This window comes from Rhizophagus irregularis, chromosome 16, assembly GCF_026210795.1.
Source record: "Rhizophagus irregularis chromosome 16, complete sequence".
NCBI lineage: Eukaryota > Fungi > Glomeromycota > Glomeromycetes > Glomerales > Glomeraceae > Rhizophagus > Rhizophagus irregularis.
Window position 1 is genome coordinate 2,344,005 of NC_089444.1, and position 16,183 is coordinate 2,360,187.

Consider the following 16,183-nt stretch of genomic DNA (forward strand, 5'->3'; position numbering starts at 1 on the left):
CCCTAACCCATAAAATGAGAGTTCCTTTTTGCTATTCCATACTAATCTTTTTGCCAGGCATCCGAAATAAACTCACCCATATATTTTCTAAAATGGATCCGCTCAAAGTTATAAATAAAAAACAATAAAAAACTTTAATCGGCAGTTTTAATCTTCTTTCTTTGTCGCTAAAACGAGAACAAATGTTAATTATGAGTAAGGCAAGATCACAATTAATATATGAACTTTTATAATCATACATCTATATCGATTTCTTTATTATTTACACGTTTATTTACACGTTTCGCTGCATTCAATACATTAAGCTCAAGATTTGAAAAGAAATGTTCAGAATTAGAATGATCGATTATGATTAACAGTTCATTCGCTAGACAAATTGATGAAGACCAAAGAGATTAAAATTGACAAGCAGGTATAATTATAGGAAACAAATATAAAAAGTAAATACCTTTTAGGTTATCAGCAGTTGCCTCTTTCTCTGGCATAAAGAATGCTGTAGATGGATAATCGAGAAAATCGTGTAGATTAAATTTCTTCATATTACCCCTTGAGCAAAGTATGGTTGAGTCATGAAGGTTCCGAATAGTCGCTTTATAAGAGAGTAATTCTAGCTTATCAATATTCTTAATGTCATTAAAGAGAGAATGCTCCGCGCAAATCTTCCCATTGAACAATTTCTCAAGTGTAATAGTCAAGTAAGGCTCAAAAAGAAACCCCGCAGATAATGCATTATAATGTACTGAACATAGATCTTGCAAAAGCTTTTTCTCAAGTTCATTACGATCACGACAATCTTTCTCAATATATTCTCTAAATGCCAAAAAGGGAATCGTTTCTGCTATTTGCATTTCAATAATATCCTTTTGAAAAATGTCTCGATCAGATGCTAGGCCTTTAAAATCACAAAGCTAAGCAAATCCATATTGAACCATTTCGATAACTCCTTCTCCTTTCAATTTCATTGAACAAGTAGAAAACATGCTAAGAGTCACGATATCTATTACTATATTCCATACTTCTTTATTACACAGTGAAATTCGATATAACGGAACTAGCCTTATACCGGAACTTTTTTTGGAACCAAATCACATATATTAAAATAAATTTGATATAACGGAATTTATTAGTAAAATCTCGATAATGGCTATAATGGAACAAATAACAAATCAGTTATAATAAAAATGATTCGATTTACCGGAACACGTGAAGATTCATGATTTTAAACCAATATTGAAGATCCAGATAAAGATTCTTCAATATTTTCAACATTCCTAGTCAATATATTCAGAAAAATTCCATCACTTTATAAGGATGTAATATAAATAGAATTTCCTTAATAAGTTGTTTATTTGGAAATATTAATATATGTGAAACCCTAAAAATAAGTACACGAAAGCGAAATCTTTTTTTTACACTTTAATCACTTGAAAATATGTCTAATAGTGAAGTAAGAAAAAGCAAAAACAGGGTAGAATAAATGATTCTTTTTAAGTTTTAGTTAATTACAGTGTATAAAATTTATCAAATAATGTTATAAATAAAAATAATCTAAATTTTCAATGTTCGTCGCATATATCGCACAAATAAAAACTTGATATAACGGAATTTCGTGTGATTTATATATAAAATCCGGTATATCGAAATTTTTTGGTATATCGGAAGTCTCGATATACCGGATATTTTTACTGGAACGGATAGTTCCGTTATATCGAATTTCACTGTGTACTACGTAATTTAGGGAAACTAGTACCCTTAAAGGTCAAAATTATGAAATTCTTCGCATTACATTGCCACACCTCCACACTTTTATTCACTTCGCGGGACATTGAGGAATTATCTAATAAAGATTCCAAACTGAACTACAAATCGTCGGCGACCCCGAAAAATATTGAAGGTGCTTTCCATTGATTCATCATCTAGTGGTAAAAAACGCTTAATATACTCGCTCATCACAAAAATTTCGTAAAACCCATCGTGTATGCTGAAAAAATCCTTAAATGTGGGACCATTACGTTTAGCAATAGAAGAGGAGGTATAATTTTTAATGTCGTCAAAACTCATTCCCGTTCCGGATAGTATAAGACATAACTTCTTTGTGGTGATTGGAGTACTGTCCGAAGCAAGAAAACAAAGAATGATCGTAACTCATCATCAGGATTTGATGGGGGAAACATTTTCTCGTACTTCCTGATGGCCGATTATGATTCATCAATTGCAATTGGTAATTGCTCTTGTTCAGGGACAAAACTTGCAAATTTCTTGATAAATATAGTGACAAGTTCATTATGACATAATGGATCTGCGAAAAACATTTGCAATGGAAACCCAGAAGTCGTTACCATCATTAATTTGCGATGGTAAGAGTTGCATTAGAAGCCATTGCTTTGATGTAAAATTTGTAAAGTTATTGTGTCTATGGAACTCTAAAAGCTTGGTTAAAATGAATAATCGGCCAAGAAGCATGGCACGAGTGTATCTAAGTGCTATATTATTATTTTCTTGAGATTTGCTTTTGCTAGAACTAAGTTAAAGCTCAAATCGGCAATAGCTGTATCCATGTCCCGAGAGCCCAAATTATTTTCGGTGTTCAACGAGAAGTAAATTCCATATGCTCTACAAAGTAATTCATATAAGGAACGGGTTTTTCCAGATCTAGAACAAAAAAAAGGGAAAAAGAAGGAAGTCATTCATTTGCCTTCGCCCATTAAGCCACAATGATTCTTATTCTTACCCGGAAGTGCCTATTAAAAAGAGCTAATTTTGTTCCATAACCTTTTTAAGTAGTGTAGAAATCATATCTTCATGGATGTAACTTTCATTGTCAGAGTCCGGTAATGAATGCAAAATGAAAGAAGGTCTTTTATTAATCACAGGAATTCCAGATGCATTAATACTATCTTTATATATGTGGTTTGAAACTCTAAATTCTTCCAGTTCGATTTTTTTGATCAGTTTGTCCTTCAATTTTGTCCAGTGAGACTCCGCATTTGTTAATACTTCATCTTTGTTTTCAAATACTTTTGATGGAATAAAGCTTTGTTAGAAAGTTTTTTGACATCGTTCCAATAGATACTCGAAGTTATTTAACGAGAAATACAGTACCTTGCGTAATGCCTCGCGAAGGACCTGCTTTAACGCGAGAGAAAAAATGACGTCAGATCAAATACGATGAGATAACGCGTTCTTGTTCGAGAGGTAAAACGTTGGGAGACACTAGAGGAGGTTGCACGACTATGTGGATGATTTCATCCAGAAACTCATATCCGACTGGAAATTCCTTTAAAAACTTTGTACTTGATTTCAACTCATCACTAAGTTCAATGTTTTCATAAAGTTTCTTGTTAAGTTCCTTCAATGCCTGATTATCTTCATCAAGAGGAGTTACAAACTTCCTTAGTTTCAGTTCATTGGCTTTGTTGTTGTTGGGCCTATCAGTTTTTTAATATGCCCAAAATTTAACTTTTTAAGGCTGACATCAAGACCATTATATTGCCGATGTCAACCGGAATTGCACTATAAACAGGTGTGCCTAGAACGTAGCAAAATAACGTAATTTCGGCCATATATCTATTAGGTAGGGAATTTTCCTCGAATCTAGTTTGTACCCTGAACGGCGAAAGTATTCGAGATCGCGAAGAGTAGCTTGATATTTTGTTTATATGTCATGTATATATATATTATATATATTTTCATAAATGGTTGTTGAATAATTATTACGAGCTGTGAGTCAGCGATGTTCAAGGATCTGAAAAAAAATTTTCAATAGAAAATCTCACAATGTCACATGCGGGTGCTGATCAAAATAATCAGGTGTTTTTTCTCTGAGCTTAGGTTCTTATTAGGCGGCGAACATAAACTTTCTTCATCACCTTTATAATATTTCCTTAGTTTCTAGTTTCTTTACAATATAATTTAAGTAATTATGTTTAATACCTTTAAAGATGGATTACTATATCTTTAGAATATAATTTAATTAATTTAATTAATTATATTATTAATTATGTTTCATACCTTTTAAGATGGATTACTGTATTAATTCTACTCTTTGTGACCATTTGAGAAAAACATCACGGCATCCAATTTTCATGACTCTTGGAAATATTCCCTTAGCACGTCACAACAAAATTGATGCTAAAATTTTACTTGGTTATATACCAAATCTTGAATCTTACAATGTATCTGAAAAACAATCAACCAAGTTTCGTATAGCAATACGCAAACTTTTTCATCATGCTCTTGCAACTTTATTAAAACCTTTGAAAATTATAAGCAATACTGGTATTCATCTGTATGTCAATGATAGTATCAGATGGTTTTATCCATTACTAGCACTTATAATTTCAGATTGACCTGAAGCTTGTACAATGTGTAATGTCTATGGGACATCAAATTCTTTACATCCATGTCATTTTTGCCTCGTAGACCATAATGCAATGAATGATGTATATTAACGAAGAAAACATTAAAATTCGTAATGAAAATGATACTAAAGATGCTTTGCGCCATGGTAATGGTAAGCAAATCTCAGTATATAATATAAGAAGTGCTTTATGGAAACAACCGTGAGTAACTCAATTTTGAAATTAACTTTGGTTTAAACTTTGGATAATAAAATTTATGCATGTATTTATTTATTTTTACAACAGATTTTTTGACATTTATACGTGTGCCACAGATCGCATGCATCATGCAGATCTTGGTCTTTATCATTTGGAAATTGATCAAATTTTCAATACCAATTACGATCCACGATTGAATTATTAGATTTAAAATATGGAAGCGGTCCAATAAAAATCCTTGAAAAGCGTCTTTCACAAATTCCTCGTTATCCAAACTTTAAAATTTTTAAAAATGGATTTGAAAGACTTAATCGATTAACCACATCTGAATATCGTTATTTAATGAAAATTATGCTGCTTGTCTTGGATGAACTAATATTGGATAAAAAACTTAATAAGAATCTATGCAACCTTTATTTTTTATGGATTGATATGTATATGGAGCCACTGACACAAATATACTGAATCTGATCATCTTGAATTTGAGGCAAGTCAAGTTAATTACAAATATTTCAATAAAAATAATATTAATTTTTTATTTTTTTTTTTAACAGAAATTAATTATTACATGGAGTGATTATTTATTAAACTAATGTCAAAATTCTCTCCATAAAACTTAAATTTACCTAAATTACACAGTCGGTGTTACCATTTAATACCATCAATTCGCCAATTTAGTGCTATTAATGGTTAAACTTATGAATTGTTACATAAAACTAATGTTAAACAGCTGTATCGTATGACAAATAAATTTATACAAAAATTTTTATAATGACTTTTAAATCAAAATTACACTAGCCCCCTATATAGCATATATTTATTATTAACAATTTTTTTAGTGCGCACATATTATAATAGTAGAAATCGCTTATAATTAGGCATTACACATATTGGACGAATCTTTTTCTCAAGTATAATAAATAATAGATGATATTGCATATAAAAAGATCTGCAAGAACCATTCGCAAATTACATATTTCGATAATACATTTAAATTACCAGTGGTATTTTCATTCATCGGAAACAAACACATTCTCATACTAGGATTAAGATGGTACATTTCATGCAGTCACATGATTTTTAACTAAGATCGCTACATAAATCAACCATGTGACACATTAGTATAAAAGTCACGTTACCGAAAATTTTCTGGTTAATTTACATCTGATCGGCTTAGAAATCTTTCTAATTGTAATAATGGCAATGAAGAACGATTTGAAAACTCTTGATAATAAACTTCTTGACTTATTACATAGAGCTCATATTTTAGTAGGAACCACGCAGGAAGAGAGCAAAGGTATTCAATAATTTAGGTTTTTTTGCTTTTCCAAAATAAAAAAAAGAACTTTTCTTTTACTTATATTTATTATAGACTCTTCAATTCATGAGAAACTAAGTATTAGATTGAGTCAATTTGAATCTTGTATATGTGAAACCCAAGAAAATGGTTCTGAAATTGCAGCGGAAAATCCATTGGAAACACAAATTCACAAACCAGAAGTTTGTTTTCATGACGAAAATAATATAAGAGGGAATTTTGTAGCAAAATGTCTGGAAACTTTAGAATCCTTACAATATACTCTTATGGATATTAATGATATTGAAGGTATTATAGGTTAAATTGATTTATTTATTTTTTTGGCTTCTTTATATTAATTATTTTGTTAATTTTCGTAGAACATAGACAAATCGAAAGTACCAAACCGTTAGAGACTGACCCTGAATTCTTAGGTATTAGAGATCTAAGACTTGTTCATACAATGTTGGAGATAGTTATAACTTGGGGTGTTTATCCGTGTCTATTACCGGGTGTTGGTGTTCCACTCTCGAGAAGGACTAAATCGAGTTATATTCAGAATGGTATTGACTTTAGTAGTGTATGTTTATGAATTTATAGATGATACTTATTTGCTAAATTTAAATTTTTCAGAACTTTTGCAAGATTTAACTACTGAAGAAAATAAATCTAATAACATGGCATCATCGTATTCACTGTACAGTCAATTATATAAGTTTATGAGATCCTTAACAAATATTATGCTTTCTAATTCAAGTAAATCAAGGATATATACTTCCGTATCATCTATTTTATTCTCAAAATACCTCGCAGATATTTACGGGGCATTATTACAGTTGGCTTATGGCCCTTTACCAATAAAGCAAACCGTGGCGGTTACTCCTCATAATGATGACAACAATGAACTAGAGAGGATACATAAAGAAAGTGTGGGGATGTTTCGCAAAGTTTTCCAAAGGTAAGCTTATTCTTTATCATAGGATAAATAATTATAATTTAACCTTCTGTATTAAATTGTTTTAGTGCTGATTCATTCCAATCTCTGGAAGCTTTGACTGTACTATTGGGATCCTCTCCACTTCATCCATCACCCAAATGGTTTAAAAGTGTCTGTGGAAGATTTTTATCGCAGATTTTGTTACGTCCAAGTGGAATAAGAGATGTGATGGAATTTATGATTGGAGGTGAAAACGAAGGTTATTGTCAAATCTCTTTAAATCAATTATTTATTTCGAAATTATTAAATCATTTTTTTTTTTGTTTATAGTTAACTTAGCTAAATTGGAAACAATCTCCAAATTAATACTGTCTGTTCCAAGTCAAGTAAAATCTGTAGAAGTGAGTCTTAAAATCTCAAATAACTTTACGTATAATTTATATTTAACAGATCGTTCTTTCTTCTTTATTAGCAATATTTTTCAGTAGTATGTCCGCAATTACTTTCTTTAGTTCAATCAATTTTAAACCCTTCAGGAAGTTCTAAATCAGCAACACCAGCAATTGCTAGTGTTGCTTCCTTTACTATCATAAGAATGACCAATAAATACCCAGAATTAAGTAAAAAATTCATAATAACCAAGATTTTTGATTCATTATGGAAATGGTGGGGTATCACTTCAGAAGAGTATAATAAAATTATCGGAAACAGTTCTACCGTCACGTCATCTGAGCTTGATCCATTGATAATGAATGAACAAACATTACAAACCACCATAACTGTAATACATCGAATTCTAGTTGGCAGTGAACCAGTTCCTGACTTGATACAAATTTTTTTAGAGGATGCGATAGCTCCTTTATATCATTTATATGATTTTACTTGTTCTTCAAAATCTCATTTGAAAGATACTATTTTTGATATTTTATTATCATATTTTAAAATTGTATCAGTGAGTGAAGGTATTACAGCATTGAAACAAATTGTATTTAGGAAGAATAAAAAATGGAAAGCTCCTACTATAGGAGAAATTGGGGAAGTGTATTTTGCTCCTGGATCTTCTGGCGGGGTGGTAATGAGATTACGATTGTAAGTCTTAAATAAGTTAATTCGAGATAAATAAGTTGAGGTTATTTCAAATAATAGGCTGATATTTCTTATTTCTTTATATTGTAGAAATTCGTTAGATTTATCCGATATGACCACCTCAATTGACGTTGATGTTTTTATAGATTTCCTGAAAGCAATCGCGAATAAAGAATTATCTGGAGATTTTTTTATGTATTTACTCTCGGAATATACTTCTTCATTAGCTCAACAACAAAATTATTCACATAAAATAGATTCAAGACGGTATGTGTACAAGTTATCATTTTGTTATTTTATCATCAAATTATTCAGATATTTACTGTATCATTATTTATTATAGTATCTTTACATTGCTTCATCTTGTTTTAGCAATGATTGATGGTCTTGGTTCATCTATTTTACAGAAACCTGGGCAAATGATTTCATTTGTTAATAATGTATTGGAAAGTTATCATCAAAAAGGTGCCAATACGGAGAAAGAAAAAAAAGGTATAAATAATTCTGGTATATTAGGTGAATTAGGTAACATTGTAAATGATGAAGATGTTGATGGTGAAGTCTCTGTTGAGAGTGACGATGATGATGAAGAGTTATTATCTTTAGCTTTGATGCTTTTATCATCGTTGTTGCAAGGTAGTGATCTTTTAAGTTAATCAAATGTTGGAATTATTTGCAATCTAATTAATTATTCAAGATCCTATTAATTATTCAAAATTAAATGATTTTTTTTAGAACATAAAAATCTTTCAATTCAGGATTTGCATATTTTGAACCTTGTATTTGATAATCTGGAACCTCTCCAAAATCATTCTTCATCATCAATTCAATCATTAGCACGTAATCTTCGTCTGACAATTTCAGCACGCAGTGCATCTAGATCATCATTACTTAATTCGGAAGAATCTATACAACGACAAGAATCACTAAAAAAATATCAAGAAGCTATGGATGCATTACAAGATGAGATATTACCTATAAAAGCTCGTGGGATTGTAATACTTAAAGAAATGGTGCTTGAAAAAGATCCATTAATGAATGAAGATGTTAATTTGAATAGGGTATTGGATATCTTCATACAAATGATTCAAGATGAAGAAAGGTACTTTTATTTATTTATTTATTTATTTATTTATTTTATGTAGATCATTATTAATATTGCAACTCTTATTATAATAATCTTAATAGTTTTATTTATTTGAATGCCGTCAAAGGATTATCTTCATTAACGGATATTCATGGAGAAAAAATCATGCGAAAACTAATGACAATTTACTCAAACAATAATCAAAAGATTGATAATCGACTACGTATTGGTGAAGCAATATTGCAAACTATTCAAAGATGCGGAGAAGCGCTTGGAAAATATAGTATGTTGAAATAAATTAGAAAAAAAAAAAAAAAAAATTTTAAAAAAAAATTATATATTAAAAATTTTTTTATTTATGAATTGTAGTTACAACCATTCTTCCGCCACTCTTGCATGTTCTCAACAAAGATCAAAATGTAAATCTACGTGTATCTGCTTTGAGTATAATTGGATGCGCTTGTGAAACTTCTCCGTTAGCTCTAACCACATTTTTTAGAGATGTTGTGGATTGGGTTTTAAATATTTTGGATGTTCAAAAGGAAGTTGAAGTTAGAAGAGGTGCGGTTCAAATGTTTTATTTGGTTCATTCAATTTTTTATATCAAGCAGCTTTAACCTCAAATTTCTTTCCTATGACACTAAATCGATATTTTCATGGATATGATCTTTGTATATTTTATTCTGTTTTTGTTACAGCATCAATTGTACTACTAATATCTTTATTTCGTGGTTTAGCTTCACATTCACAAAGTATATATTTAATTCCATCAGACTTATTGCAAAGGACTTATCGTACTTTACAATATATAGAAGAAATAGACAAAGATGAATTAACTAGGTATCATGCTCGAATAGGAATTAGTGATTTGGATATTACTTCTCAAGGAGAATTATTTGGGAAAGTGGATTAATCAAGTAATGTTTCTCGGGATTGTATAATGATTTTAAGAAACAGGATAAGAGGCATTTAATTTAGTATTGTTGAAATCAGGAATTGTCAAAAAAAAAATAAATAAGAAAGTTGATCTATTAAGTATTCCTGTAATGATCGAATGAATACAGCATAAAATCATCGTTGGATACTTCGAAGATATTAGCTAAAGTAATCATAATGAATTGTAATAATAAAGATCTTTAATTTAAATAAAAGTTTTTGATCTAATTTAAATAATTTATTTACGTTTACGTTGCACTTGATTTATTTATTCTAAATTTTTCCGAAAAAATAAATTTTCGATTGAATTAAAAAATTAGTAGTAAAATGGATTGATTAAAAAATCATGTCCAATTCTTTCTTTACACGTGATTATTTATTAAAAAAATTTGAAAACAACCGGTGAGATTTCATTCATTGATTTATTAAAAAAATTTAACAATCGTAAACTGTGTTATTGAATTTATCTTTGAAGACCCGTATTAAACCATTCATTACTATATAAATTTTTTTTAAAACGAAATGACTTGCAGATGAACTTGGAGATTGATTGATGAGTTACAATCTATTTTATCATTTTTATTATCATTAACTTTAATACTACAACGTGCGCGGGGGGAACATCTAATACATGGTCACATACTGGGTATACATTAGTCTTGATTGTATGACATATATCCCCAAATTAGAATCAAATAGTATTCAAGGGAAGGCATGCACTCATGTTCAAGGACATTCTTGAAGACCAGCACCAAAACTAACGTAAGGACATAATGAGCTAAGGATTACATAAAGTCTAATCTTTTATTGGTGGAAAAATTTAATAACATATTCAGTAGTTGTAAAAAGCGTACGTTCTCAAAATTAATAATAATTAAACTAACACCACGTAATTGATAAAAAAAAAAATTTTTTTCCTATCATGAACTGGATTTGGATTTTCTGTCCAATTGTAAAGAAGAAATTAATACATATTAAAATTATGTACGTATCCAATAGTAATTTAATAACACTTCATTGACTAACATCTGATAACTCTGATTCAGTTTTATTTTTTCTGTTCGAATATATCGGCCCGATAATCAAATTTGTTCCTATCATATCGGCTGATTGGAAAAATCAAGCCAATTAATATTTAAGCTCAGTTGATGAGTTCATTATATAACTGATGGGTTACTTATTATCATTAGTGTGGGAGGCTTTTCTGATCAGCCGAATGTACATTTACTAGAATCCAATGAAACATTTAGAATTAGATACAGTATATGTGTAGAGATGATCAAATTCTTCGCTTAAATTATCATTTAAATATGATAATCCCTAAAAGAATACTGGTTCGAATTTAAAAAATCGGATGCTTTGCAGATAAACATGCTTTTTTGAAAAATTTTCAAATGATTCAGACATGATATGTGGGATTAATGATGACGTTCTCGCAGTCCAAATAATACATGATGTTATAGCAAAAGCAAACACTTTTACTGTTTTACAAAGAAAGGATGAGTCTATAATGTCTGTACCTTTTTTTTTATTTAGAAAATAGAAAAAACATGATGCAGAATTTAGGATATTTTTTTTCATAACTGCATTTTTTAATTATATTAATATATAAGTCATAATAAACCATTATTCAATTTTAGTGAATAGAAATTAACGCTATACTAAAATACGCGTCCGCAGTAAAAAATCATAAAACAATAAGTTGATACACATCCGGTTGATGTCCGGTTTATTTGTCCTGATGATCTGATATTTTGTACATCGTATGATACCAGTCGACAAATGAATATTATTTTTAGCACACATTTTGTATTTTGTGATATATCAGATAACTGTCAATATTCATGAACTACAAGTATAACTGATATTAGGATCAGAGTTTATTCCTTTTTTTACTTCAAATCATAAAAAAATTAGAAGATTAAGTTTGAGTAATCGAGAATCAAACCCCGATTAAATCACATTCTACATATGTTAATTTTTTAAATTCATATGATCAATAGAATTTGTGTACCCGATTCCCCGGATCCAATTATATCCGATTTTTTTCCTTTCAGGTTTCTTTGATTTTCTTATCATAAAGCTTACGTTATTTCAATAACGACTTAAAAAAAAAAATCGATATAACAAAGAACAATATTTTTTTTTTTATTTTTTTATAATTTGTAATTCCCCTTATTTCATGTATGAATAATCAAATATGGAAATTTTACAATTAGAATAAGTTACAAAGAAATTACGCAATATTATTCAAGTACGGTTACAGAAAAGTTACTAGTAGAGACATAATGAACTTTATTTAAACTTGATTTGATTAAAATAGTAACCATTTTATATTATGCATCCATTTTTCAATTATTCTATTTTGATGAACTTTTTAGGTATAATGTTTTTAATTTCTTTGTATGTCAATATTACATAAGCTACCTAAATTGTTTAAGTCATCGTCATTACGTAAAAATGAAGGAAACAATCCTATTTTTTATTCCATATAAATATAAAATTTTAATATTATTTTTTTCTCTTCATTCTTTTCATATTTTTTTTTTTATTTTTTTTTAAAAAAGAAGATATGAATATCATGGCAAATTTTAATATAATTATACCATTTACATTTATAACAAAAAAATTTAATTCTAGACATTCTTCATCATTATTACAAATAATGAGAAATTTTAATCATTCTTCAATATTACGATCACAAGAATATTATTTAGTAAAATCTCATCATGGAGAAAATTATCGTTTACATTTATCTAAATCAAGGCATTTAGTGGGAATAAGGTATGTATGATATATTTATGAATAAAAAAAAAATTATTCTTTCGAGAACTGTAATAATTTCTTTTTTTTTAAAAAAAAAAAGGTCAACGAGAGGGATTAGAGAATTAAATGAAGATAGATATCAAGCTATGGTTTTAAAACTTTCTGATGATAGAAAAAATCTAAAAGATGATATTATTGTTAATCAACCAATTTTAGATGTTAAAAATATAGAAAATCCAAAAATTAATGGAGAAGAAGCTCAATCAAATCAATCATGTTATTTTGCTGTATTTGATGGGTAAGTCAATTTTTTTTTAAAAAATTATAATCTTTTATTTAAAAGAAAAAAATATATCAATTGATTTCTACTTTCTTCGGGAATCGTATCTTAATAGTCATGGAGGCCCTCATTGCGCTGATTATTTAACTGCTACTCTACATAAAAATATTGAAGATGTCAAAGCATCTGATGCAGATAATATTATCACATCATTAAGAAGTGTTGGAGGGTAAGATTGAAAAAAGGAAAAAAATTCTTTTTTTTAAAAAAAAGAAAATATTTGAGATAAAAACATATTTAAAAAAAAATTTTCTTTATAACGATAGATATTTTGTAAGATACAAACCAGCATCATTGGAATCGTTATTAAGTCCTGAAGTAGCAGATATATCTAAAAAGAGACCAAGTAATCAAAAATCAAGTTTAAGAAAATTTTCTTCTACACCGACATCACAACTTTTATCACCTTCCACGTTACAACAACCTTCAACTCAAGCATTATTACCCTCATTATCACCTACCGCATTAGCATCACCATCACCACCACCGAAAACACTTACAATGGAACAAAGATTATTGTTAGCATTTTTAAAAACTGATAGTGAATTAATGGAAGATAAATCGGTGGGATCAACTGCATCAGTAGCATTAATAAAATCTTTAGACAAACTTCCATTTTGGACAAGTAATAGTCTTGAAATTTCAATAGCACATGTTGGTGATACGAAAATTTTACTTTGTGAAGTAGAAAAAGGAAATTCTGTACCATTAACTTATGATCATCATCCAAGTTCTATCGTAGAAACAGATAGATTAAGAAAATCTGGTGGTTTTATTATAACAGATTCTTTTGGTTCTGAAATGTATTTAGGTAGATTAGCTAATTCAAGATCTTTCGGTGATTTTAAATTAAAAAGATTTGGCGTTTCTGCTGAACCTGAAATTTCTACTCTTAAATTAAGGGGAAAAGATTTTGCTTTCATGGTTTTGGTTTCTGATGGCGTTACTTCCGTATTAAGTAATCAAGAAATCGTTGATTGTGTGAGTAAATTAAAATAATATTAATATAAATATATTTTTATTAATAATTCTTATCTACTATTTTTTTTTTAGATAAAAAATTATAATGATCCAACTTTAGGAGCATCAAAACTAGTTGATCTAGCTGAAGAACTTGGATCTGATGATAATATAACAGCTATGGTAAGATATAATAATGTTAAAGTTTTTTTCATTTATAATTATGTTAATTATGTTTAATCTAAATAATTTTAATTTTTTTTTTTAGGTGGTTAGATTACCTGGATGGGGATCTCCAATGACTGATCAAACAAAGGATTTAAGAGAGTATCGACTTGTACGTAATTCTACCTTTTTAAATCGTAGAATGTAGATAATTTTTAATTTAAAATCTGTAAAATAAAATATTTTTAAAAAGCATAACTTTATTATTAATATAGACATATTTAATTTATGTATTTAATGTGTAAAAAATTAATACATTAAAATGTTGTATAACTATTATTTTATATATATATATAAATATATATAAATATTCTTAATATATGTTTGACATACTTCTAAAAAGCGATTTAAAAATAATTGTTACTGTCACGTTTTTGTAAAATGATTAAATTAGCCTGTACAAAAATTTTTCTTTATCCTTGTGAAAAGCCACTAAAAAAATTAGCTTTTATGTCATGTGATCTGTAATTCTGATCGGGATTATTTGTTTCTGGCCCACACTATTCTGGTTCGCTTTAAAATTCGCGATGAATAAACGTCATCCGGCATACAATTTGGTTAAAAAAAAAATTCTTAGATGCAATTAAATTGATCATTACATTCAATATTTCAAATTTTCAAATTTGTACGTCCGGTTAATCATTAATGCCAACGTTATCACGTGCAAAACTGCAAATGCATAACTCCTAAATTCGGGCCAGTTTGTACGTTAATATCATACACCCCACTGTACGTTAAGGACGCCCATTATGAAAAATCACATTATATTTAAGAATTGAAAGAAAAAAAGAATCTATTGTTTGGTAATTGGTATATTCATGGAAAAATATATTTTATTAATTCAAAAAAAAAAAATTATTTTTATGCAGTATTAAATTATGATGACAAAGTAAAAGATCTATATATTGAGTGCTTGGAATTAGTGTTACTCTGAAGGTTACTATGTTTTTTAAAATCGCATTATTGTTCAGTCAACTAAGGAATATTCTGGTATTTTAATATATATATTATATATATATATATGATCGTTATTTTTTATAGACATCCAATATTTGAAATCAATATTAGTCTATTCTATTTTTATTGTATTTTACTTTGTTTGAAAATAAAAATGTATTTAATACAAACTTAGTAGTATAAAGGTGAAACATCAGATTTTAAAAGGCTTTTTATTTAGTACAGATAAAAATTTTCTTTTTATTACGATTTTTTATTAAATATTATATTTCATCGGTCATATCTTATAGACCGGGTGGGTATTGTTATATCAACGAAATAATTTCTCAATAAAGTGATTACGCGATCCTATTAAAATAATTTATTCAGCTTATTTTACTAAAAAATAATTTATAAAATAAAAAAGAATCACGAAAAACATTTTAAATAAACGTTTCTTTACAGACATTTTGATTATAAAAATTTTCGAAAATTTGCTCTTTGAGGTAGTTAAAATTTTAAAGCAAGAGCACTCTGATCCCAGTACCTATTATTTGACAATAGAGTTTCAAATAAAGTTTTCTCACATGCTTGATTTTTTAATATGTATACTGTTATCAGAAAGATAAAATTATATTGCCTTATTTGAATAAAGTTACAACTTATCAATAGTTAGAACTTGCATCATATTAGGCTTTACAAGCATATTTATTTGAATTGTTATATTTAAAATATGTAGTTTGTGTACAATATATTACGTTACGTGATAGGGTCGTCATGGAGGTAAAAAGTGATCACATAATATTATAAATATTTCAATGTAATAATTATTACACTAGGGAACGGTAACCGTTGGGAATCCGGAGCGAAAAGCGAAATTGTTAACCTTAATTAAACACAGGTAATTCGAATAAAAAAAATATAGACCAGTCCTCATACCGGTTTTCATATGATAAATGATTTTTATATTAAATTTAAAGCTAAAAAAATTTTTTTATTTGCAAAAAAAAAAGAAAAAAGACCGATCATATATTAAAAAAAATATCAAATAAAC

At 28.4% G+C, this 16,183-nt stretch overlaps 4 protein-coding genes across 4 annotated transcripts; 2 read left to right on the forward strand and 2 right to left on the reverse strand.

Moving 5' to 3' along the window:
- Positions 1-134: 134 nt before the first annotated feature.
- Positions 135-848, reverse strand: OCT59_008286 (uncharacterized protein; the record flags this gene model as incomplete). The annotated part of the gene is made up of 3 exons (XM_025320254.2): positions 135-167; positions 240-367; positions 449-848. 3 exons carry the CDS (start codon positions 846-848, stop codon positions 135-137), a joined length of 561 nt encoding a protein of 186 aa, XP_025171764.1.
- A 1,635-nt stretch (positions 849-2,483) lies between these two features.
- Positions 2,484-3,563, reverse strand: OCT59_008287 (uncharacterized protein; the record flags this gene model as incomplete). The annotated part of the gene is made up of 6 exons (XM_066142344.1): positions 2,484-2,652; positions 2,732-2,741; positions 2,814-3,017; positions 3,103-3,129; positions 3,295-3,392; positions 3,475-3,563. The coding sequence occupies 6 exons, from the start codon at positions 3,561-3,563 to the stop codon at positions 2,484-2,486; spliced, it is 597 nt and encodes a 198-aa protein (XP_065999234.1).
- A 2,193-nt stretch (positions 3,564-5,756) lies between these two features.
- Positions 5,757-9,883, forward strand: OCT59_008288 (uncharacterized protein; the record flags this gene model as incomplete). Its single annotated transcript, XM_066142345.1, has 13 exons — positions 5,757-5,856; positions 5,932-6,165; positions 6,237-6,419; positions 6,490-6,814; positions 6,880-7,052; positions 7,124-7,194; positions 7,266-7,882; positions 7,970-8,146; positions 8,223-8,515; positions 8,615-8,981; positions 9,068-9,249; positions 9,336-9,527; positions 9,665-9,883. 13 exons carry the CDS (start codon positions 5,757-5,759, stop codon positions 9,877-9,879), a joined length of 3,129 nt encoding a protein of 1,042 aa, XP_065999235.1. The 3' UTR covers positions 9,880-9,883.
- A 2,591-nt stretch (positions 9,884-12,474) lies between these two features.
- On the forward strand, positions 12,475-14,341 carry OCT59_008289 (uncharacterized protein; the record flags this gene model as incomplete). Its single annotated transcript, XM_025320251.2, has 6 exons — positions 12,475-12,686; positions 12,769-12,966; positions 13,064-13,177; positions 13,275-13,989; positions 14,062-14,151; positions 14,237-14,341. The coding sequence occupies 6 exons, from the start codon at positions 12,475-12,477 to the stop codon at positions 14,339-14,341; spliced, it is 1,434 nt and encodes a 477-aa protein (XP_025171761.1).
- Between the last annotated feature and the right edge of the window lie 1,842 nt (positions 14,342-16,183).